Source organism: Thamnophis elegans, chromosome 1 (assembly GCF_009769535.1).
Source record: "Thamnophis elegans isolate rThaEle1 chromosome 1, rThaEle1.pri, whole genome shotgun sequence".
NCBI classification, from domain to species: domain Eukaryota; kingdom Metazoa; phylum Chordata; class Lepidosauria; order Squamata; family Colubridae; genus Thamnophis; species Thamnophis elegans.
The window spans coordinates 51392476-51416359 of record NC_045541.1 but is presented as its reverse complement, the minus strand read 5'-3'; the positions used below and the strand labels follow the sequence as shown (position 1 = coordinate 51416359).

The 23884-nt window shown below is 42.1% G+C and overlaps 1 protein-coding gene across 3 annotated transcripts in view; it reads right to left on the bottom strand.

The window, feature by feature from the left end:
* The window catches only part of OSBPL11 (oxysterol binding protein like 11), a 76043-nt gene extending 52668 nt beyond the window's left edge, over positions 1–23375 (bottom strand). The window contains exon 1 of one of the 3 annotated variants that reach the window (XM_032215819.1): positions 22464–23375. In XM_032215819.1, coding sequence (XP_032071710.1) covers positions 22464–22663 — 200 coding nt within the window. In that variant the 5' untranslated portion in view covers positions 22664–23375. The remainder of the gene's footprint in view (positions 1–22463) is intronic. The other 2 variants (XM_032215811.1, XM_032215829.1) reach the window with 2 other exon arrangements.
* Positions 23376–23884: the final 509 nt, after the last annotated feature.

Sequence of the window (23884 nt, the reverse complement as noted above, 5' to 3'; positions counted from 1 at the left end):
ATAAAAATGTAGCAGTTGATTCCTGGAATCCTTGCAGTGCTTAGGATTTCCTGACCTTGTCTACTTCAAAAGGGTAATATCCATTTGGAAAGCCTCTCAAAGTTTTTATCTTCAGAATCAGAATCAAAATGGGGTCATTTTGAGTCCGTCCCCCCCCATGCTCTCCACTTTCCTCAGACTAAATTATCATTTCTCAGGCCTTAATGGCTCATCCATTCCTTTATCAAAGTCATATCTACATTCCTTTGCATTCCTATACCAACTTCTATTGACCAAATAAATCAGAAATACAATGATGCTATATTAATATTTGGAAAATGAAATACCTCCAAAATTAATCATGGAAACAAATAAAGATAATAATTTGCAGAGATGAGATCTGACAGGAGCTTTTCTGAATCAACATTGGAACACAGCATGGTACACAGGGTAAATTGTACAAATAAAAAAAGCAGACGTGGAGAAAGTCTAGCTATTTTTAAAAGCATAAAAGAAAGAAAGCTATCGCAAATTATATATACAAATCACCTTACTCATCAGAAGATCAAAAGCTCTCAATTTAATGGATTCTTTGGCAAAACTTCAAAAATTCAATCTGCATCAGTCCAGTTATTAATACATGCACAATCCTATGCCCTGGGTAACAACATAACAATGTGTACACAGTGCCCTGCAGGATTTGACCCCCCGGGCCCATCTAGTCTAACACATTTCACAGTGACCAACCAACTGCAGAAGGAAGCCACTGAGTATCCCAGCAAATGGATTCAGAAGCAATCACATTCCCATCATGATTTCCATGACTTGGTCAAACCAGTTTCTGAAGCTAGACAAAAGCTTTTTGAAAGTAATCATCTAATGCGGGGGTTGGCAACAGAAAGAAGAAAAAACATGAGAGGGAGAAAAAGAGAAATGAGAGGGAGAAAAGGGGAAAAAAGAGAGAGAGAGAGAGAAATGGGAAAATGATAGAGGGGGACAATGGAAGAGAGGAAAAAGAGAAACAAATGAGAGAGGGGGAAGAGGGAGAAAAATGAGACAGCTGCAGGGAGAGAATGAGTGAAGGAAATAAAAGAGAGAAGGGGAAAGAAAGGAAGGAAGGAAGGAAGGGAAAAAGAAAGAAAAAAAGGAGGGGAAAAGAGAAGAACAGAAATAAGAGGGAAGGAAGGAGGAGGAGAGAGACCCATTTCCCACAGAAAAAAAACAGGAGCTGCAAAACCTGGGTAGGCCTGGCTGCGGGCAGGGAGGTTCATGTGACTGGATGAGAGTGACATTGAGTTGGCCACAGCCACCCAGGTTTTGTGGCTCCCGGTGTTTTCTTTTCTGTGGAAAATGGGCCCAAATGGCTCTTTTGAGTGTTTAAGATTGCAAGCCGCTGATCTAATGGTAGCAAATTCTAAACCTGAATTATAAATTGTCTAAAAAAATGAGTTAGCCTTTGGTTCTAATATTTTGGAAAAAGAAGAAAAAGCTTCTTTTTGTTCATTTTATACACTACATGCTAATTTTGTACACTTGAATCCTACCTCCTTTCATTCCCTTTCTTTTTAGACTAAACACCCCAATTGTCATAAGCATTCTTGATTAGAAGCTGCTATAACCCCACAATCCTCTTTGCCCTCCTCTGAAACTTGTCCAACTCCACTATCTCTTTTTTGAGCTGCATTGACCAGAACAGTACATTATATTCCAGATGTGGCCACATTATTGATTTATATAAGGGAATTACGATAATGGCATCTCTATTTCCAATACAGTTTCTTATTATGCCTAACATTCTATTGGCCTTTTTTTTACAGTGGATGCACACTTTATTGGCACCTTTATCGAACTGTTCACCATTACTCCAACATCTCTTTCCTCATCAGTCGTTGCTTGCTCTGACCCCATTAATTTGTATGAGTAGTTAGGATATTTGGGAAGTACATGCATCACTTTGTATTTGCTCATCGAGAACAACTTCTACCATTTTGACCTGTACTACCCCCTAATATGCGGAGATCTCGCTGAAGCTCTTCTCAGTCCCTCTTTTGTTTTTACCGCTTTGAACAATTGAATGTCTTCAGTAAGCTTGGTTATTCAACTAGTCATCTCCAACTCCAGATCATTTATCAATATGTTAAAAAACACTCGCCCTGTGACGGAATCCCCTGCTAGTTAGATCCCTCCAGTGTGAGAAATGTCCATTTAGCAAGAGCACTTAGCCTTATATACCACTTCACGGTGCTTCACAGCCCTTTCTAAGTGGTTTACAGAGTCAGCCCCCCCAACAATCTGAGTCCTCATTTTACCCACTTTGGAAGGATGGAAGGCTGAATCAACCATGAGCCGGTGACAATCAAACTGCCAAACTGCAGTCAGCCGGCAGTCAGAAGTAGCTCGCAATACTGCTTTCTAACTACTGTGCCACCACAGCTCATTTACAGATAGTCCTCAATTTACAACCATTTCTTTAGTGACTGTTCAAACAGCACTGAGAAAAGTGACTTATGACCATTTTTCACACTTACAACCAATGCAGCATCCCTGCATGATCAAAATTTGGACACTTGGCAACTGGCATATATTTATGACAGTTGCAGTGTCCCGGGACCACGTAATCACCTTTTGCAACCTTCTGACCAGCAAAGTTGATGGGGAAGCTAAATTCACTTTACAACCGTTTTACTAACTTAACAACTACAGCGATTCCCTTAACATTTGTGGCAAGAAAGGTGTCAAAATGGGACGAACACACTTAACAACCATCTCCCTTAGCAATAGAAATGTTGAACTCAATTGTGGATGTGAGGACTACCTGTACACCTATTCATTGTTTGCTATGCTTCAGCCAATTACTTACTCAAAGAGGATCTGCTTTATGGCTGTTAAGTTCACTGAAAAGTATTTGATGAGGGATTTTATCATAGGCTTAAAAAAAACACTAATGTTTCTGCCATTATCCACATGTTTATTAATATTCTCCCCTATGTCATTCCTATCTTTCCCATAGTTTGTAACAAGGTGCCCGCTGATTTTCTCAAATCCACCAGGTTTTAATTATATCCATAATATCTATACCCTTTATGGCGAACCTGTGGCACGCGGAGCCATTTGTTACGGCACGTGAGGCATTGCTCTGTCAGTTCCAGCATGCATGTGCGCGCTGGCCAGTTGATTTCAGCCTTTTTCAGCTGTTTTTTGCCCTCCGGAGGCTTCCCTGATGCGCTCTGGGGTCACGCGTATAGCATTATAGGTATGGGCATACCCGTGCATGACACCCCCCCTGCGCTCCCCCTACTTTTGGCACGTAATCCAAAAAAGGTTAGCCATCACTGTCATATATGATTTACAACATTAAAATGCACACACATTTGACAACCTTCTTATGAAGGTTCCAATTTTCTTATTCCTCTAAGGAAGTGTCTATTCCATCTTTCTATTTATTTCTCTGAGACCAAAGAGAACATGCACAGGAGGAAAATAATCCCACCAGGTTTGAATTTACTGTTTGTGATTCCAAAGAAAGACATTTTGTCATAGTCATAGATAATTGCATAACATAAATCTGCAACAATTTTTTAAAAAGATGTGCATTCCACTTTATAGAGAACTATTAGAAAAGGAAATGAAAATAAAATGGTATCGTAATGTTGCAGCATAAATAAGTCTATAGTACAGCCCTATTTCCCCATGTCCAATTCTGAAAATCTGATCTGGAAGAAAAAGATTTTGAGGCAAAAAAAGGGGGGAGGGGAATCACACAAAATCCTTCTGTATAAGAATTTAAAGCTCTTTTTAAAAAAAATGATTTTAAAGTCTTTCTCTCAAAATCAAAAGACATACAGAAAAGTAGGAAAAAATAACATGGAGACATTAATAAGTACCTAAAGGTTTTTCCATTGTTTGCAATACTGGACAAAATAATGATTCATTTAAAACAAATAAATATTTTTAAACATTTCACCATACATGTTTAACATGGAATTGATAATTTGGGGCTAAAACCTTTTTCAGGTCCAGATTAATTCATGAAAAGTAGCTTTATTAACACTTCCCACGTTAAATATATTCATACCTCATTTCGACCCTGAGCTACAAATATTCTCCTTTACTGATGTTCAAATCTAATATTAACTTCCTGCTTTACGTTTAGCCTGATTTACTGAATTAGATATGAAATTGCTGGCTTGTCCTCCATTCTATAGTTCATTTTCTTCCACTACTGCTCCCTTCCTCCTCATGGTCCAATCACCCTTGAACACTAAACTGTAGTACAAATACAGCCTCACTGAGATACCTTCCTGCTTATCCCAAACATACCATGTATACTCAAGTCTATGGGCTTTTCATGGCTATGCTTGGAAGACCACACACCAAGGGAAATTGAGTCCCTTCTCTTTCAAGTAGATGCCATTAGGATCCTGGATAGCACAATTTCTTAACTCTTCCTTTCTTACTATGAACAAGAAGAAAAAAAGGAAATTTCTTCACAAACTTTTTATGCCACCACTGGTGATACAATGCTCAGCTAACATACTTAAGGAATACACTTTTTGATTGCGATTATGTTTCACCCAGATCTATTGTACTGCCAATTCCTTTCGTCCTATTATTGAGAATGATCCATAAATTTTGTGAATGGGACTATTGTCCATTTTTCACAACATCAGAATGCACTGCACCTGCATACAACATTTGCCTTTATTCGGTGAAAGAACAATTTAGAAGCCTTTAAAGCAGGTTTGAGAGTTTCCCAGAAAATCGCCAGAAAATGCTAGAGGAGAACAATGCAAACCAAAGCTATTGTTGCAGGGCATTCAATGTACTTCCTTCCTCTTCCTCAAAGAGATGAGCTTCAACCAGTCTAACCACGCACCCCTACAGAAATTCGCCTTCCTTCAGTTTTATTATGTATTGCAGGATAAATTTGCAGCTTTGGGAATATTGAGCAATTCTTATCAGGATGCATAGAGCAAAGCAATCCAGTGATTATATTTAAATAATTGTTAGCAATTAAGCAAGATAAAACTTTGTGTAAAATTATGGAATTCAATTGTAATAATGACCGCCAGTCTGGATGGTTTTTAAAAAGGCCCAGGCTAGTTAGTTCAGATTAATGAATTCCAATACTGATGGATGTTTATAAGAGACAGAACACGTACAGCTTGCTATAAAAAAAATAATTGTGATTTTCCCAAATGCATTCAGTTGGTCCCTGCATGATACAATGGGCTAGGCTAGATTAATTGTGGTCTTATTCCACTGTAACATAAAGCTGAATTATTTTAAATATATAAAATTATAAAATGACCAAAATCTCTCAAGTGATTCTTGACACTCTTCCCTGGATACTTTAGAGAAAGTTACATAAGAATCTTGAAATCTTCTCCGTGTTCTAACAAAACTTAACACATAAACATTATTTAATATCCAGATTCCAGAGAAATTGTCTATGCAATGCCATGTCATACAGAAAGAAACCAAAGTTTCTCACTTAAAAGATACATCCTAGATTCTTTCATAAAATAGTTTTGGACATGAAATAAGTCACAGAAAAGCAAACCAGAACAAGCTTTGGCACAATTTATAAATATGACTATAGCTCAAACAAAAGTATCAGAAAACTGAGGGGCGTTAAGAGGGGCGTTAAGATCTTGCCTTTGTCGTGGTCTGATCACTTCCTACTGAGGCTAGACTTTCAGAAACCAATCCCCCACTGTAGGGAGGAGGAACCGATTAGGTGGTTCAGCCCCAGGCGCCTGATGGACCCTATGGGATTTCAGACGGCGCTTGGGGAAATACCTGACGCTCTTGTCCACAGTCCAGCGGAGTCCTTGGTCGCTGCTTGGAATACAGCGGCGGCGGCTCTAAACCGGATTGCGCCTTTATGGCCTCTCCAAGGTAGCGGATCCAGGAGGGCTCCTTGGTTTACCGAGGAACTCCGGGAGATGAAGCGCCAAAAGAGACGCCTAGAGCGCCCCTGGAGGGCCAGTAACTCTGAGTCAGACCAAGCACTGATGAGAGCCTATATCAGGACCTATCTCGTGGCAATACAGGTGGCGAAATGTGCACATTTTGCCGCTCTTATTGCACCCGCTGAATCGCGCCCAGCCGCCCTGTTTAGAATAGCTCGCTCCCTCTTGAAAGGGAGGGATGCGGATGACCCTTTACAGGGGAGAGCTGAGGAATTTGTTCAGTTTCTAACGGATAAAGTTGCTCGGATTCGGACAGATCTGGACTCCAATTGCACAGTACCAGCCGAGGTACCGGGGGAAGGTCTTGAGCGGATTTTATGGAGCGAGTTTCAACTTGTTGCTCCTGAGGAAGTGGACAAGGCCATGGGAGCGGTGAGTGCCTCCACTTGTATACTGGACCCGTGCCCCTCCTGGCTGGTCTCGACCAGCAGAGAGGTGACACGTGGCTGGATCCAGACGATAGTTAACACCTCTCTCCGGGAGGGATCTTTCCCATACCTCCTAAAGGATGCGGTGGTGAGACCCCTCCTGAAGAAGCCTTCTCTGGATCCAGCCATTTTGAGTAACTATCGTCCTGTCTCCAACCTCCCCTTCGTTGGGAAGGTTTTTGAGAAAGTGGTGGCTTTCAACTCCGGTAGTCCTTGGATGAAACCGATTATCTGGACTCCTTTCAGTCTGGTTTCAGGCCTGGTTACAGCACGGAAACTGCTTTGGTCGCGCTGATCGATGATCTCTGGTGAGCCAGGGATAGGGGTTACTCCTCTATCCTTGTGCTTCTTGACCTCTCAGCGGCCTTCGATACCATCGACCATGGTATCCTTCTGCGACGGTTGCGGGAGGTGGGGGTGGGAGGCACCATCCTCTGGTGGTTCTCCTCCTACCTCTCGGGCAGGTCGCAGTCGGTGTTGGTCGGAGGACAGAGATCGACCCCTAGGCCCCTCAATTATGGGGTGCCGCAGGGTTTGGGCCTGTCCCCCCTCCTATTTAACATCTACATGAAGCCGCTGGGTGAGATCATACAATGGCACGGGATCAAATACCACCAGTACGTGGACGATATGCAACTGTATCTGTCCGCAGTAGAAGTGATGTGCCAGTGCTTGGAGGCTGTTAGGGTCTGGATGGGAACGAACAAGCTTGCACTCAATCCCGACAAGACTGAGTGGCTATTGATGCTCCCTCCCAAAGATGGTCCAGCTATTCCATCTCTCAGTCTGGGGGGTGAAATTATATGCCCCTCAGGGTCTGCAATTTGGGAGTCCTCTTGGATCCACAGCTGATGCTAGAACATCATTTGTCGGCTGTGACCAGGGAGGCCTTTGCCCAGGTTCGCCTGGTGCACCAATTGCGACCCTATCTGGATCGGGAGGCCCTTCAGATAGTCATTCACGCCCTCGTCACCTCAAGACTGGATTACTGTAACACGCTCTATATGGGGCTGCCCTTGAAGAGTGTCCAAAGACTTCAGTTAGTCCAGAACACAGCCGCGCGAGCAATTGCGGGTGTACCTAGGTACACCCACGTCACACCTATCCTCCGCGAGCTGCACTGGCTTCCCATTGGTCTTCGGACACGCTTCAAAGTGCTAGTCGTTACTTTTAAAGCCCTACATGGTATCGGACCTGGCTACTTGAGAGACCACCGCCTGCCAATTATCTCCCTAAGGCCTATAAGATCGCACAGATTAGGCCTCCTCTGGATTCCATCTGCTGGTCAATGTCGGCTGGAGACTCCCCGGGGGAGGGCCTTCTCTGTTTCTGCTCCGGCCCTCTGGAACGATCTCCCCATTGAGATCCAGACCCTCACTACCCTTCCGGCCTTCCGCAAAGCGACCAAGACCTGGCTGTTCCGGCAGGCCTGGGGCTGTTGAATCGTCCAGCCCCACCCTTAGTTGTGAATGTTGTGTTTTTTTAATGTTGTCTTGTTTTTGTATGTCCCTCCCTCCCCTTTTTTTATTGTAAGCCGCCCTGAGTCTCTTTGAGAGTGGGCGGCATACAAATTAAATAAATCAAATCAAATCAAAACTGAGTATGTCATATCTATGAAATTCCATGAAGTAACTTGTTAGTGTAGAGTTGGTACATGGAATTCTGATTCTCTCTCCTCCCCCAGTCTTCATTTATTTATCTCCAAAATTATTCAGCTCAGTTCATTTTATGCTGCTCTGTGAATGCAAATGACTTCATTTTTAAACAATCTACAACATCACAGGCAACCCCATGAAGACTCAAATTAAAGATAATCCACTCACCTCAATTCTCTATCAAGAAAAATCAGATTTGCAGTTACACCTCTCATACAACTGATTTTCTAATTTAAGTTTTAACATATGTTGAGAAATACATTCATCAGTATTGCAACTTTTAAAAAATACTTTGTCTATTAAAATATTCTATATAATATCCTTAAATATTCTATATAATTATAACAGTCCAAAGGTTATCTAGTCCATAAATGGTAGCCAACCTTTCCAGGTGGTGTGCATGTTTTTTTTTGAGAAATCACAAAAACAACTGAATTCAAAACTACAATTCAAATAGTTTTTTCCAGCAATTTTTATTTAGAGTCATCCTATCTCTGAACCAGGAGGTAATGAGTAACTCTATTATCACCAATACTCATTAACTACTTTATTCTCCATGACAGAAAAGAATGGATGACACATTACACTTCTCAAACCTATCTAAGGTAGGCTATCAAATTCTGCTTATGTTTGTTACCCAAAAATAACCCAAGCAAGTAAAAGATAACAGTGAATATCTTCCATCTCTAGATAACCTGGAGGTTGAATGACTAAATGTCTAAGCATCTTTGCTCAGAAACGTAAGCTTAAATGTTATACAACCTGAAGATCACATTCTATGGACAGTTATTTATTCTTGTGGAGTCAAGAAACTGAAAAATTGATAATGCCTCATTAGTAGGATCTGCTGGCATCACCACTGCAGCTGCCTCTGAGAGTTGTAGAGAGCTATGTGAAGCTTTCAATTAAATAGAAGTCAGTTTGATACATATGGAGTTCTTTATTTCCTTATCCATCCAAACTTTTGCTCAAAATGAGGATATGCCTAACTGTTTGGAGCCAAGACATTGCTTTATTCTTTCCTTTTTATTTCACCCTAAAGAGCCTTTGTTAAATAATGCAACATAGCTGAACACAAGTCATTTATACAGTGGGGCAAAAAAGTATTTAGTCAGCCACCAATTCTGCAAGTTCTCCCACTTAAAAAGATGAGAGAGGCCTGTAATTGACATCATAGGTAGACCTCAACTATGAGAGACAAAATGTGAAAACAAATCCAGACAATCATGTCTGATTTGGAAAGATTTTTTTTGCAAATTATGGTGGAAAATAAGTATTTGGTCACCTACAAACAAGCAAGATTTCTGGCTTTCACAGACCTGTAACTTCTTATTTAAGAGGCTTCTCTGTCCTTCACTCATTACCTGTATTAATGGCACCTGTTTGAACTTGTTAGCAGTATAAAAGACACATGTCCACAACCTCAAACAGTCACACTCCAAACTCCATTATAGTGAACACCAAAAAGCTGTCGAAGGACACCAGAAACAAAATTATAGACCTGCACCAGGCTGGGAAGACTGAATCTGCAATAGACAAGCAGCTTGGTGTGAAGAAATCAACTGTGGGAGCAATAATTAGAAAATGGAAGACATACAAGATTACTGATAATCTCCCTCGATCTGGGGCTCCACGCAAGATCTCACCCCATGGGGTCAAAATGATCACAAGAACAGTGAGCAAAAAATCCCAGAACCACATGGGGGGATCTAGTGAATGACCTGCATAGAGCTGGGACCAACGTAACAAAGACTACCATCAGTAACACACTATGCCACCAAGGACTTATATCCTGCAGTGCCAGACGTGTCCCCCTGCTTAAGCCAGTACATGTCCAGGCCCGTCTGAAGTTTGCTAGAGAGCATTTGGATAATCCAGAAGAGGATTGGGAGAATGCCATATGGTCAGATGAAACCAAAGTAGAACAGTTTGGTAGAAACACAACTCGTCGTGTTTGGAGGAGAGAGAATGCTGAGTTGCATCCAAAGAACACCATGCCTACTGTGAAGCACGGGGGTGGCAACATCATGCTTTAGGGCTGTTTCTCTGCAAAGGGACCAGGATGACTGATCCATGTACCGGAAAGAATGAATGGGGCCATGTATCGTGAGATTTTGAGTGCAAACCTCCTTCCATCAGCAGGGGCATTGAAGATGAAACGTGGCTGGGTCTTTCAGCAGGACAATGATCCCAAACACACCGCCCAGGCAACGAAGGAGTGACTTCGTAAGAAGCATTTCAAGGTCCTGGAGTGGCCTAGCCAGTCTCCAGCTCTCAACCCCATAGAAAACCTTTGGAGGGAGTTGAAAGTCTGTGTTGCCCAGCGACAGCCCCAAAACATCACTGCTCTAGAGGAGATCTGCATGGAGGAATGGGCCAAAATACCAGCAACAGTGTGTGCCAACCTTGTGAAGACTTACAGACAATGCTTGACCTCTGTCATTGCCAACAAAGGATATATAACAAAGTATTGAGATAAACTTTTGGTATTGACCAAATACTTATTTTCCACCATAATTTGCAAATAAATTCTTTCCAAATCAGATAATCTGATTGTCTGGATTTGTTTTCACATTTTGTCTCTCATAGTTGAGGTCTACCTATTATGTCAATTACAGGCCTCTCTCATCTTTTTAAGTGGGAGAATTTGCACAATTGGTGGCTGACTAAATACTTTTTTGTCCCACTGTACGTAAGGATTCAAAATGCATTTCAGTACTGGATTTTAGTTAGATGGTAGCTAACTAAGGAAACAACTGTAGTAGACTATCGTGTGCTTAATCTTTTGTAAATATGATTTTCATCTGGGAATCATGCTAACCTCTCTTGTCATCTCTGCCTAAATAGAAGAACTACCTAGCAGTTAAGATGCTGGGCTGTCAACTGGAAGGCTGAAAGTTTGAAAGTCAAATACTGTGTGCCGGGGTAAACTCTTGTTTAAAAACAGGCAAATACAAGCAAATAATTTGTACCACTTCAGTGGGAGGGTTCAGTGGGAAGGTGCATTCTGTGCACTTCTCCATTCAGTCGTGCTGGCCACATGAACATAGAAAGGATAATGCTAGCCACCTCAGCTAGGAAACAGAGATGAGCATCACCCCCTAAAGACAGACACAACTGGACAGGGGAATCCTTCATCATAACTTTTTATTGTAACCTACTCTCAAAAATATCTTCCAATGTATGACTTCAAAAACAACTGCCCTTTTCAGATGCAATAAGATTTCTGTTTGCTGTTTTGGAGATGGCCATGCCAATGCTAAAATAAACCTACATTAAAATGGTAAATTTATGCACTACTATCATTTCTACCCTTAGGGACATTTTAAAAATGAGCACTCTGTTATGAACCAAGAAACTATTTATACAAATAATGTGGTGGTTTGGTTTGTTCTTCCATTTCTAAGCAATGTGTGTTGTGGAAGAAGTGAATAGAGGGGGGAGAGAGAAATGAGAACCTGCACACTAGGCTATTTGGTATTCAGAGCTAACACTTATTATATAAGTGACTCACAAAGTGAGAAAAAGTAGAAACGGTGTTTTGTGTAAGATAGAAAAGAAAAAGAAAAAAAGTATATTTTCTCCTCATGTATTCTCAACTTCAGAAGCCTTTGCATACTATAAAGAGCTATTCCTTTCTTTCTGCCTCTGAACAAAAAAAAGAATGCATGAGCCTAATAATTTCTATAGCCATGTTTGCAAAGCTAATATGATTCAGCCATAAATCAACATGGACGCCACACAATTCTTCCCTGTGACATATTTCCTGCTATGTTTCATATCTCCAAGGTTAACACCAACCTTTCAATAACAAGTAATTTGCAAATGAGAGATATACAGATACAAAGCAATATCTTTGGAAGATTTTAATGACTCAAAAATATTACCTCTAATATGTACTGTCAGCATTTCACATAATTTCAGATAGCAGTGGCAAAAGACATTTCAAAGTGCTAGATGGGGAATGCAATCATATAAAGATGCCTCATGTTGAGTCAAACTACTGTCCAGTTAGTTTAACCTCACTTGAAAATCTATTCTGGGGTGTATGGCTCATTGTCTCACAGGACACCTCTCAAAAGTTTCATGATATCACTGTCTAGTTCAAAGCTTCTTTTGATGAAGAAACAGTGATTTTACTGTCAAGAACAAGACATTTTCTTCACAGCTGAATCAATATTTTATCTTTGTATGGAGAAAGGACTGTTCTATTTGCACTCACAGAAACAAAACAATATGTCCATGGAATTTTTTAAAAAACAAACTTCCTCTACATTTTTATTCTTCTCCGTGCATGGAGAATTGGGATGCCTTTTACAAAGCTACATACAGACTATATGGTGATGGAAAAAACCAACCAACCAACCAGAAAGTCTCTTCTCCATGATCAGTAGAGGTAGTCCTTGACATACCACAGTTCATTCAATGACCATTTGAAGTTACAACGGACTGAAAAAAGTGACATAACTATTTTTCACATTGACGACCATTACAGCATCCCTACCTGTACAGGACTACCTGTGTGCAGAGGAGAAATTCTACTGAGGTTAAAGGGGAAGGTCCTGTAAGTCAGAAGTTTCCCTATCTGGCTTTGCATTAACTGAAGTGACTGTTCAAAGTTATTCCTACTTGACCCAAATATGCAAGGGATTGAAATTGGGACCTTTTATGTAGAAAATCTATGTTGTATCATTGACATACTAAAATTTCCCAAAGGTCAATTTCTGTATACAGATAGTCCTCGACTAATGAAAATTCATTTGGTGACCATTCAAAGTTACAATGGCATTGAAAAAAAATGACATGACTATTTTTCAGTTACGACCACTGCAGCATCCCTGTGGTCACATGGTCAAAATCCATATGCTGTCAACTGGCTCATATTTATGACAGTTGCAGTGTCCTGGGATCATGTGATCATCTTTTGTGAGCTTCTGACAAACAAAGTCAATGGATAAACCAAACTCACTTAATAACCATCCAAGTAACTTAACAATTGCAGTGATTCTCTTAACAGCAGTGGCAAGAAAGGTCATAAAATGGGTCAAAACTCACTTAACAACATAAATTTTGGGCTCAATTGCAGTCATTAAGTTGAGGACTACATGTACTATGCATTTCTCTGAAGAGAACAAACTGGGCATTTTAAGTTGTAGAACTTATTTTGTTTTGTTTTTCTTTTCAGTCACAAGTGAAACCATCTACTTAAGAACGTCACCTGTTCAAGAACCTTTGTCAAGGTAAGTTTGTAGTATATGACCAATTAAGTCCAAATATGATGATTCTTAAAAATAATCTAAGATACGGGAATAACAATTATTTCTGCTATTCAGAAATAGTAGCAAAAAACCAAGCTTCGCAATTATAAGCATCACTAGAGCAAAAGCTAGAAATCTGCATTACAGTATCTTGTCTTTAAGAACCATTTATACATTCTTTTAAAGTAGATGTATATTTAGCTGAACCTACTGCAGAGAAGGAATTTACAGATTCACAGGCTGTGTACTGGCAAGCCGTTCATATAGAGATGGAAGGCTGTATTTTTATGTAATTGCCTGCAGTAAACACATAGTGTCCTTCTAGTATCTGCAGTCTACCAAATTCTGCAGACAGCAGTTTAAGCAGATACCAATGAAAAAAACTAACAATTTAGCTGATACTGCTGTAACTTTTTCTTTACTTCTTTGGATACCACCCTTTGCTAGGTCTGAGCTAACGTTAGAAATATTGTCCTTTTGAAAACTGATATATTTTTTGAAATAGATAAAATATGTTTATCTACATAAATAAGTTTCTAGAGGTTGCTATGGTTTTAAGAGCAAGGATGGAATGTCTATCTAATATGAAAAAAATGTATTATCTTTAGGGATGGTCAACTAAATGTCCATTGACTTCTGCCATGCCATCAGTTGATACTAAGTTGCTGATTTTAGAAAACAAGTTCAGTTACAAAATATCATTGTTACATTCCTGGATGCCTTGACACAGCTTATACCAGTGATAAGGAAGCTTTTCGGCTCAGTGGGTAAAAATTCAGAAAATGCCTAACTTGACACTTCTGCTCCCCACACACACATGCACACCCTTGAACAAAGAGAAACAATTCCATACATATCTATAGGGTCCAAAGGCTGCCACCCTTTTCTCACACAGCCTCTAAACTCACAAGATAATGAGGCTGCTTTCAAAATAATTGTCACTGGATATTAGTGAACACTCCCATCTGACCCACAATGTTATGACTTGCCATCTATGATACATGTAACATAGATTTATCATTACTGGCATAGCCTGATATGATGCAGATATTGTGTCAAACCATGGTTTGTTAAATCATAGTTTATGAAATAAAACCACTGTTTCCATCCTGTAGTCTGAACATTACTGATGTTCCATGTGGCTACTGTGCTGTGTCTATGGTGTGAAAAAACAAGACCAAAATATTTTTTTAAAAAATGATTATACTCACATGAGACTCATAAACTTGGAAGATTCATAAAACTTTGGAAGTTAAAACTCATCCATAACCTTACAAGTTTTTAGGTAATAATGTTGTAAGATTTTGGCCATTGTAGGTTAATTTTGAGGTCTACCATTTGTGATGAATCGCAAACAACATGGTGTGTAGAAATGCTATACTGTCAACCTGGGTTATATATTGTAATCCTCAGCATTTTTTATGACAATGTACTAATCTATTCCAAAGGGAAATAACTCACAATTGCTGGAACCTGATAACAAAAAAAGATGAAACCCAGCACATTTTATTAAGCCTTACTGAAACATGCATTGTCAAAAATAGGAAATCAATTCATTGATCCAGCAGCTTCATACACAACATAATTGTCAAATTTGCAAAATGAATTTGGGTTTATTGCTTACAAGAACATAGTCTAAATCTTCTGGTTTAATTCTTTTCACCAAACACCAAACAAGCCAAACAAAACTAAATTATTCAGAAACCATAAACTCTCATTATGATCACCACCATATCCTGATTTGTCAAACTCAAGAATTAGAAATCAATTTCAAACAATGGTTTCAGATTCTGGTTTATCGGGGGAATAATAAGGTAGGAGTTCTGCTTCCAAAACAAAAGGGTTGCCCCTTCACACTCAATTTCTGGTGAGTTTAGCCATATCCACTGATAACTAGGGGCAACTATTATAGGATGCATCTACACAGTCCTCCTGAAACGTGTTAAGCAGAGTTGTAACATCACACAATCTTTTAAAATTCAAAGATAAGCTTTGATTTCAAACTAAAGTTAGAGTAAGCTTCTCTTTCAACATTTTGTGATTCAAGAAGTCATGCAATTTCAGTTAGATGCTGAGCCACTTCCTATCAAAAGGATATTAAATTATAGATTCAAATTAATATAACTGTATTATAGTTCCTTATAGTTCTTTTTGCAGTGTGTTCAAATGCCTGAAGGTGACAGAACAGTTATTGAAACTACACTATTGTAATTTCCATTTGCATTCAAGTTAGAAAAAAAATCAAATATCTATTTTTGCATTTTTTCCCCCTCTGCAGTTTGGTTTTTCACATGGGATATTTGCTCAAAATGTAAATCAAAGGCAAGTGTTGAGTGCTATTTTAGGAACTGCACTGGGTGTCAGACTTCATGGTTTTAGATTTTCTAATCTCATGTCTAGAGCATTCAAGTGTAGCAACAGTTTTTTTTTCCTTTAATGGCACCTATTGCTGATAAATTTGACAGGGTCCTTAAACTGACTTTCAGTTACCAGACAAGTTCAACGTGAATCATCTTGTATTTTTACAAAAGGACACAGAACTGAAAACAACATTATGCTTTTGACTTGGGGCACATTGTGGCAAACAATATTGCACAATCAACTATTTATTTACACTGTTTTTTGGGGGGGGGGGGGATTATAAGAAGCACCAGAGTATAAGACGCACCAAGATTTTGAAGAGGTAAATTTTAAAGAAAAGGTTTTGCCCTCCCTGGCCCCCAGGAGCACTCCGCAGGCCCCCAAACCCTCTGCATGACCCATTTTTTTGTGAAAAAGTGTCATGCAGAGTTTGAGAGGCCTGCAAAGTGCTCCTAGGGGACAGGGAGGGCAAAAATGCGATGTGTGAGGGGTTTGCGAGGCAAAAAATGGCCCCATTTTTCAAAAAAACGGGGAGTGCAGAGACTTTGGAAGGCCTAAAGAGTGCTTCTGGGGACTTGGGAGGGCAAAAACAGGGTGGGAAACAGGCCCATTTTTCGCTTGTTCCCCCCTCCCCCCCAGGAACACTTTGCAGGCCTCCCAAACCCTCTGCATGTCCATTTTTGCAAAAAAACTGGATGCATGGGGCAGGGTTTCAGGAGGCAAAAAATGCTGCATTCAGTATATAAGACACACCCAGATTTTCACCCTCTTTTGGGGGGGAAAGGTGCGTCTTATACTCTGAAAAATACAGTAGTTTTCATTTATTGTAAGTAAAATTTCTGTTGTTTTTTTTTCAGAAATTTACTTTAGGTATTCTGTTTTACATTCCTCTGGATCCATTTTGTACACTAATCGATTCACTATTCAGATATACATTTTTTTTAAAAAAAACTGGGATATTTTATTTTATTTTTAAAAAAACCAAATAGCTCACATGCTATAAGAAATTCAATAAAGTAGTTCACCATCAAGAAATAATTATTGGCTGATGATACATCCTCTGAGATTTAAGGCTCAGTGGAAAATTAACTATTTCCCCATAGCCATTGTTAACTAGACAAGAAGAAATCCAAGTCTTTTCTCCATGGGGAAGTCTACCATAGACAAGTAGTACAGCTGTCAAGGAGGGGTAATTTCCTTTGCAGAATTTTTCTGAAATTAGTCAATTTTCATTATTTCCAATCAATCAAACCATGGATTATTGCTGTTTGTTTGTATTATTTTAATTGAGGCTGACTGAATTGATAGGTTTAATTTTGACTGTATCTGTTAATCTACGGATACTGTTAATTACTTGTATTATGTTGCAAACCATTTTAGGCAGAAATGAATTACTAAGAATTTAGAGGAACTTGACAGCAAATAATCAAGCAACATGCTGTAAAAAGACCAAATTAGAATATACCAATATCCCAGCATTATTTCAACATCTCTTATGAATACTATTTCACCACTATTTTAAACAACAAATTTAACCAACGAATCCCAGAGGGAATAATGTGTTTTCTGTAAAGGTAGACATGACTTAATATTATCTTGTTCCTTTTTATTCAGAACAACATTTTGCTAAATTTGTAGGACCAACCAAATGTGCTGTAATCTTAACAACTGTAACCTTACAGTTTAGAAATTAATTGAATAGGTACTTTGAAATTACAACTAACATGCATACAGCATTGACACAAAAGCCAGGCAAACCTAGCAACTAATTAAAGTCTAACCATTTTAATTTGACTTAACTTCTGATGAAATTATAATTAATAATGGAATAAATTGGTCCATATAGATTTTTCAATTACATCTTCTCTACAGAAACCTCTTTTGTCTAAAATGCACTCCCTACGAAAGTAAGGAAACTAACCTTGTTAACAATTTAAAAGGTTTTAAAACATATTTTAACAATGTTTTAATTGTTGATGGCTTTATTTTCATGTTTTAATTGCTACTTTAATATTCTATAAAATATTTTATGTGTTTTAAAGTATCTATTTTTTGTTTCATTATAAAACATGAGAGGTGTATTATGTACACTATATTACCGTATTTTCACCCATATAACCCGCCCACGCAAATAACCCGCCCACGCGAATAACCCGCAGGTTTCCAAGATCGTGTAAAATATTTTCCGTATACCCCGCCCTCTTATATAACCCGCGACCAGGAAGAAGCAGGAGGCGAGAGGAAGCGCAGGCGGTGCTCGGTTTCGGCAGCCCGGATTCTGCTTCGCCGCCAGTTCAGCAGCTCCTCGCCTTCTCTGGCTTGGAAGTCCGGCAGGAAGGGAAGGCGGCGGCGGCGGCGCGGCTGTGGCTCCGTTTTCAGGCCAGCCACCGCCTCCCCTTCCCTTCCTGCCAGACTTCCAAGCCAGAGAAGGCGAGGAGCTGCTGAACTGGCAGCGAAGCAGAATCCGGGCTGCCGAAACCTTTCAGTGAGTATGCTAATGAGGAAGGAAATTAAGATGTTCTCCCAGGCTCTGGATCTCTGCACTAATCTTATATTTGCGTAGGGCGGGCGAGCGGGGGGAAAGGCAGCCGCGGTGGTCTCCTCACCTTAGTGGCCATGGTGGGCTTTTGGCGGCGGGTCTCCCCGCCTCGGGAGGGAGCGACCAGGAAGAAGCAGGAAGCGAATGCCAGCCAGCATCCCTGCCTTCTTCCTCCGAGAGCCGCTTCTTTGCCAGCCTCTCAGCTTATCGGTGCCAGGCAGCCCCCGTGACACACGGACCCTTTGATGCTGCGCGGGGCGAGCGCTGCCGGGGAGAGATCCGGGGGAGAGGAGGGAAAAGGCGTCCCGAGCAGGTTTCCCTTCTCCTCCCCCTCCCGCTGACTTCTCCCCAGCAGCGCTAGTCTCCAGCCGTAGCAACCCTGGCGGCTCCCAGGGAAACTGAAAGGGGCGCAGCGGTCTCCCAACCACCGAGGAAGGAAGAGGAGGTGGCCCTGGGCTGTTGGGAGAAGCGCCCTAACCCTCCCTTCTCTTTGGCAGCCGCTTGGCAGCCCGGATTCTGCTTCGCCCCTTCTCTGGCTTGGAAGTCCGGCAGGAAGGGAAGGGGAGGCGGCGGGAGAGCTTTTCCTCCCACGGAGTTCAATAAAGTAGATGGAAGGGAGGGAGGAAGGGTCCCTCCCTCTTACTTTCCGCCCATTGAGATGAACCAGAGCCCTTCTTGAACCAGAGCCGCTTGCTTTGATATACTGTCCATCTATCCGTCCATCCATCCACCCTTCCTAAATAACACCGAAACCTTTTACAAGAAAATCCGCTCAAATCCTCTTACAAATATCTGGGGATATGGATTTTTTCTTCTTTGGGGAAAAATATTTCCTTCCACTCCCCTCCAGAAGAACGGAGCTGATCTCGGAGTTTGGATTCTTAGGACTTGGGAGTCCCAGGGCGGTTTTCTCTCCCCGTAAAATCCCCCTTTTCTCCCATGATCCTTGCAGGCAAAGCGTTGAATTCCCTGGCAAAGAACAAACGGCAGGAAGGGAGAATCCGGCTCCTTCATCGTTCTCTCTTAAGTCACAAAGGGCATGCCTAGGGGGAGCCCCCCGGCTACGGCCAGTGGAGAAGGGGTTGGAACGGGGTCAGGAGGTGGAGGGCGTCCTGAAATGATAGTAAATGCGGTGCAAACCGCTCTTCTTTTTCCTCCTGATTTTGGGATCACCGCCGGGCGGTCGCTACTTCTCGCCCACAAAGAGCAGGAGGGGGACTTAAGGGGATTCACCGCAAGGTACCGTGCCCGCTTTTGTTTCTTTCCCTTTTGCTGCATGTGAGGCTGTCTCCCCCCCCCGCCCGCGACGGGCAAGGGCATCACCTCCTGCTCTTTGCGGGCGAGAAGTAGCGACCGCCCGGCGGCACCCCCTCCCCAAAAGGAGATTCCCTTGTTGCGTGGCGTTTGTGGCAGCCGAGAGCGCAGAGGACGCCGCTCCTTCTGCCGCGCGTGTCGTGTGTGTGTGTGTGTGTCATCTCCCAGATAAAATGCACCGCTTGGGTTGGCCCTGTTAACTGGAGAGAGAAAGGGACGGTGGTTTTTTTTAAAAAAAAAACCCAAAATGCTTCGGCAGTGAAGCCCTTTCACAGAGCAAAGCAGAAGAAGACAACTACTCTTGTTGGCGTTTGCTCTTAGGAGGAAGGCAGGCGGAGGGAACCAACCCATGCTTTTTAAGCCAGCGGAGCGAAACCTCACTGCACATTCTCGGTAAGGGAACTGGAGACACAATAGTCAGCGTGTCAGGTTGTGTAAGCTGAAGAGCAATGCCTGTGCACTGTCCCTGCTATTTACGCACCCCTGGCATTTGCCCTTGGAAGCGACCAGGAAGAAGCAGGAGGCGAGAGGAAGCGCAGGTGGTGCTCGGCAGCCCGGATTCTGCAGCTCCTCGCCTTCTCTGGCTTGGAAGTCCGGCAGGAAGGGAAGGGGAGGCGGCGGCTGGCCTGAAAACGGAGCCACAGCCGCGCCACCGCCTCCCCTTCCCTTCCTGCCGGACTTCCAAGCCAGAGAAGGCGAGGAGCTGCAGAATCCGGGCTGCCGAGCACCGCCTGCGCTTCCTCTCACCTCCTGCTTCTTCCTGGTCGCTTCGCCCATAGCCAGGGGCGGGGTTTTCACGAAGGCATCCCGAAACCCAAGCAGGAAAAGGGAGAAAAGGAGCCCGAGCTGCCGAGCCAGCCCACTGCCGCGAGGAAAGTGGTGGTCCCAAGCTCTCCCTTTAGTTAATCTGTGTAAAATATTTTCCGTATACCCCGCCCACTTTTATACCCCGCGGGGGGCGTGCTGTGTATGTAAAAAACGCATATAACCCGTGGGTTATATGGGTGAAAATACGGTAGTCAATAGTCTAATATTTAGAAATAAATAAAAAGCCATGCATTGACAAGAGTTCCTTTCTTCTCTTCAAGGAAAAGGGCATATATTAATATTGTTTAACACAAATGTGAAATTTTTAGGATAAGTGCTAGTTAATTGTAACTGAAAATATTTTATTAGCAAAAATTTTAATGTGTTCATATTTTAAATGCCCACACTGTAGTATGACATAATCAAATTACAAATGCTTGTTTAAATCATTTTGGCTTAAGTTTAATAGAAATGGCTAAATTTTAAACTGGGTAAAATTTGAGAAATAGTAAATAAATTGATACCCCAAAGAACTGTGAGATTACAGAATACTGGAAAATATATGTAACTGTGAATGCAACAAGTAAAACTTGCACTTTATATTGGCATATATATATAGCATTCAAATAGAAAAAATATATTATACTCTTATTTATTTTGTACTATACAAGGAATCAAATATTTTTCTCCACAACAACCACCTTATGAGATATGTTGGGTCCAGAGAAAGTGAGTTGACCAGGTCACCCAGCTGACTTTCATTTTTAAGGAAGAACAACAATTCATTCTGTTTTTAATCCATTACACAAAAATATATTTGTATCTAACCAGATCATATGAAATATATAAACAATGCAGACTGAAAACGAGCTTTGGCTGAAAGCAGGCACACTGACCTACTTCAAAAATTCCAGTGCAGATTTGGTGACTCACAAACATATATTTAAGAAGTAGTTCCAGTTCTATCACGCCTCCCTGATTAGCTACCCTGAATAATGACCATGACAAATTAACTTGGTTCTGGTTCACACAATGTATAAATTTAGCAATCACTTTATTATCTAAAGGAAATTATGACTTAGCATAAAATATACATACAGCTTATAAATTTATAAAGTGCTATTTCATTGTGTTTATATTTCCTACTACATTCATTAATATACCTAAGCATATAATATCTATGATTCTTACAATGGAAAGGCAAAAGACCATACCATATTGGTGTCTGTTGCTTATACAGTAATTAAATACCCCATACTGCGATTACAAATATATTAAACATATGAAATATATCATATATCATGAATAGTAAAATTTCTGCAAAAAAAAACCCATAATACATAACAAGAAGATTTAACTGATTATAATGGATTCGTTTTACTTCCTATAAGGGTTCTGACATTTTTAATCAAACTCATTCTGAAAAATGGGAAGCACATTAAAGCCCTCTGTCCTACTGCTCTTTCTCTAGAGTTTCTCACTTATCTATTTACCATTTGTGACTGGCTTTAATTATCTCATTTTTGAAACATACAGACATACTAAGTAATTTTGAAAGTTAAACCAGTCTGTTTAGTGGCAATAGTTAAAGCATCAGGCTAGAAACTGGGAGACCATGAGTCCTAGTCCAGTCTTAGGCACAAAATCAGCTGAGTGTTTATGAACTCAGTCACTTTCTCCCAGACTAAGGAATGAGGCAATGGCAAACCACTTCTGAAAAACTTTGCCAAGAAAACTATAACAGTTGTTCAGGCCTGTCTCTGAAAATTGGACATGATTGAACTGGTCATTGGGGGGGGGGGGGTGTAGGGTTCAAAATACACTTCTCCTGTTTGGGGTTCAGAGAAAAGGATTATGAAAATATAGCTCCCCACCTGGAAAAGCACAAAGTAATGAATTTAAAAGAATAATGGAATTGGAAGGGACCTTGGAGATTTTGAAGGGAGCATGACCTATAAATTATAACATAAGTAAGATTTTGAAGGGAGCAGGGGACAAAGCATGGCCACCATTTCTTATTAAAGGGTGCATGTGCTCACCCTCCCATCCTCCCGATGACAAAAGCAAGATCCCCAGCCAGCCAGCCAGACGGATTGGGATTCCTAAACTGTTGTTCCCACCTGGCTCCAGTGAAAAGCACACCTTACCTGTACTGCCACACTTTGCTACCGCTTCCTCCTCGGCTGCTGTTAAGCCCACCACCTCCGCCGATGCTGCTGCTACTGCTGCTGCTGCACTTGCTGGAACAGTTTTGGGCCGGGAGGAAAGTCTCCAGCTTGCCTTCGCTCTCCGACACCTTCATCGCCGTAACAACCGTAGCTGCCGGCATGGGCTCCCCGCTTTGCATGGCAAAACGAAAAAACGAAGCCGCCACCCCCGCCCACCGGAGGGGTGGGAGGAGGCAAGGCAGGGCTGCCGCACACTCGGGCCACAGCCGGGCAGGCCAAAAGGCAGCAAAAATGGCATCAATTTAAAACAAAGAAACACGGTCCTCAGCAGGAGCCTGGAAGGAAACTTTTCCTCGAGGGGGGAAATCGGAACAGAGACGCCCGAGGAGAGGAGGAGAAGACGACGACGACCCCAAAGACTGGCTTCTTTCCCTCTCAATGGCGGGGAAGGGAAGAGTTCGCTGGCGGGGAAGGCGGCCGGGGACGGAGGGAGGCGTAGCCCGAGCTCTCTGGGACGAGTAAACAAGCGTGGGGAGGAGAAGGGGAAAGAGGACAGAGAGCGCTGGGCAGGAGCCACAGGAGGAGGAGGAGGAGGGCGGCGGTGGCTCTTCTTCTTCGCCCCTGCCCGGAGAAGGATGCTGCCGGCGCAAGGAGACCGAGAGAGGGAGGCTCAAGGCGGCTCTCCACCCAAACTAACCTAGAGGCGGCAAGGGCAACAGCTCCGCCTCCCTCCGCCCTCCTCAAACCCGGCAAAGAAGCCCCGCTCCTCACGCCCTCCCGTCAAGTCCACCCAAGGAAGGAGAGAGAGAGGGCGAGCGAGAGAGAGAGAGACCGGCTCGGCCGAGCTGCCTCTCTCCGAGCCAGCAAGAAGCAGGCCGCCACCCCTTCCGGGTTAGCCTTAAACCCCACCCCACACCGCCTGAGAAGAGGAGGTGGCGCGGGCTCCGCCATGTTCGCTAAGGGCAGAGACCGCGACGCTCCCCGGCGCGAGCCAGGAAATAAAGCTGCCCCTCGTTTTGTCGTGCGTGCAAATGCAACGCATGTTTTAATTAAACGTAGCCGCGTATCGGGGCGGTGGAAGGGACATTAGGTGCGTATGGGGATGGGTGGGTTCGGAGGCAAAGGCTGTGAGTGTAGCTCTTTGGACTGAGGTCGCCCTTCTAGTCGGTTGCAGTTCCCGTCCCTGCACGTGATGCCTTTCTCGCCACACCGTGGTGGGATGAAGAGGTTTCGGGCGGTGTTCCAGACCTCGCGACGGCGGTGGATCCTTTCTTGTGGGTCCCTTCTTTCGTGGACCGGGATCATTTCTCTCTCTGTCTAATTTTAAATTCGCCTTCCAGAAAATCGGTTTTAACTAGCCATGCTTTTATTTTTTTAATGGATCTTTGTGATATTTTTTT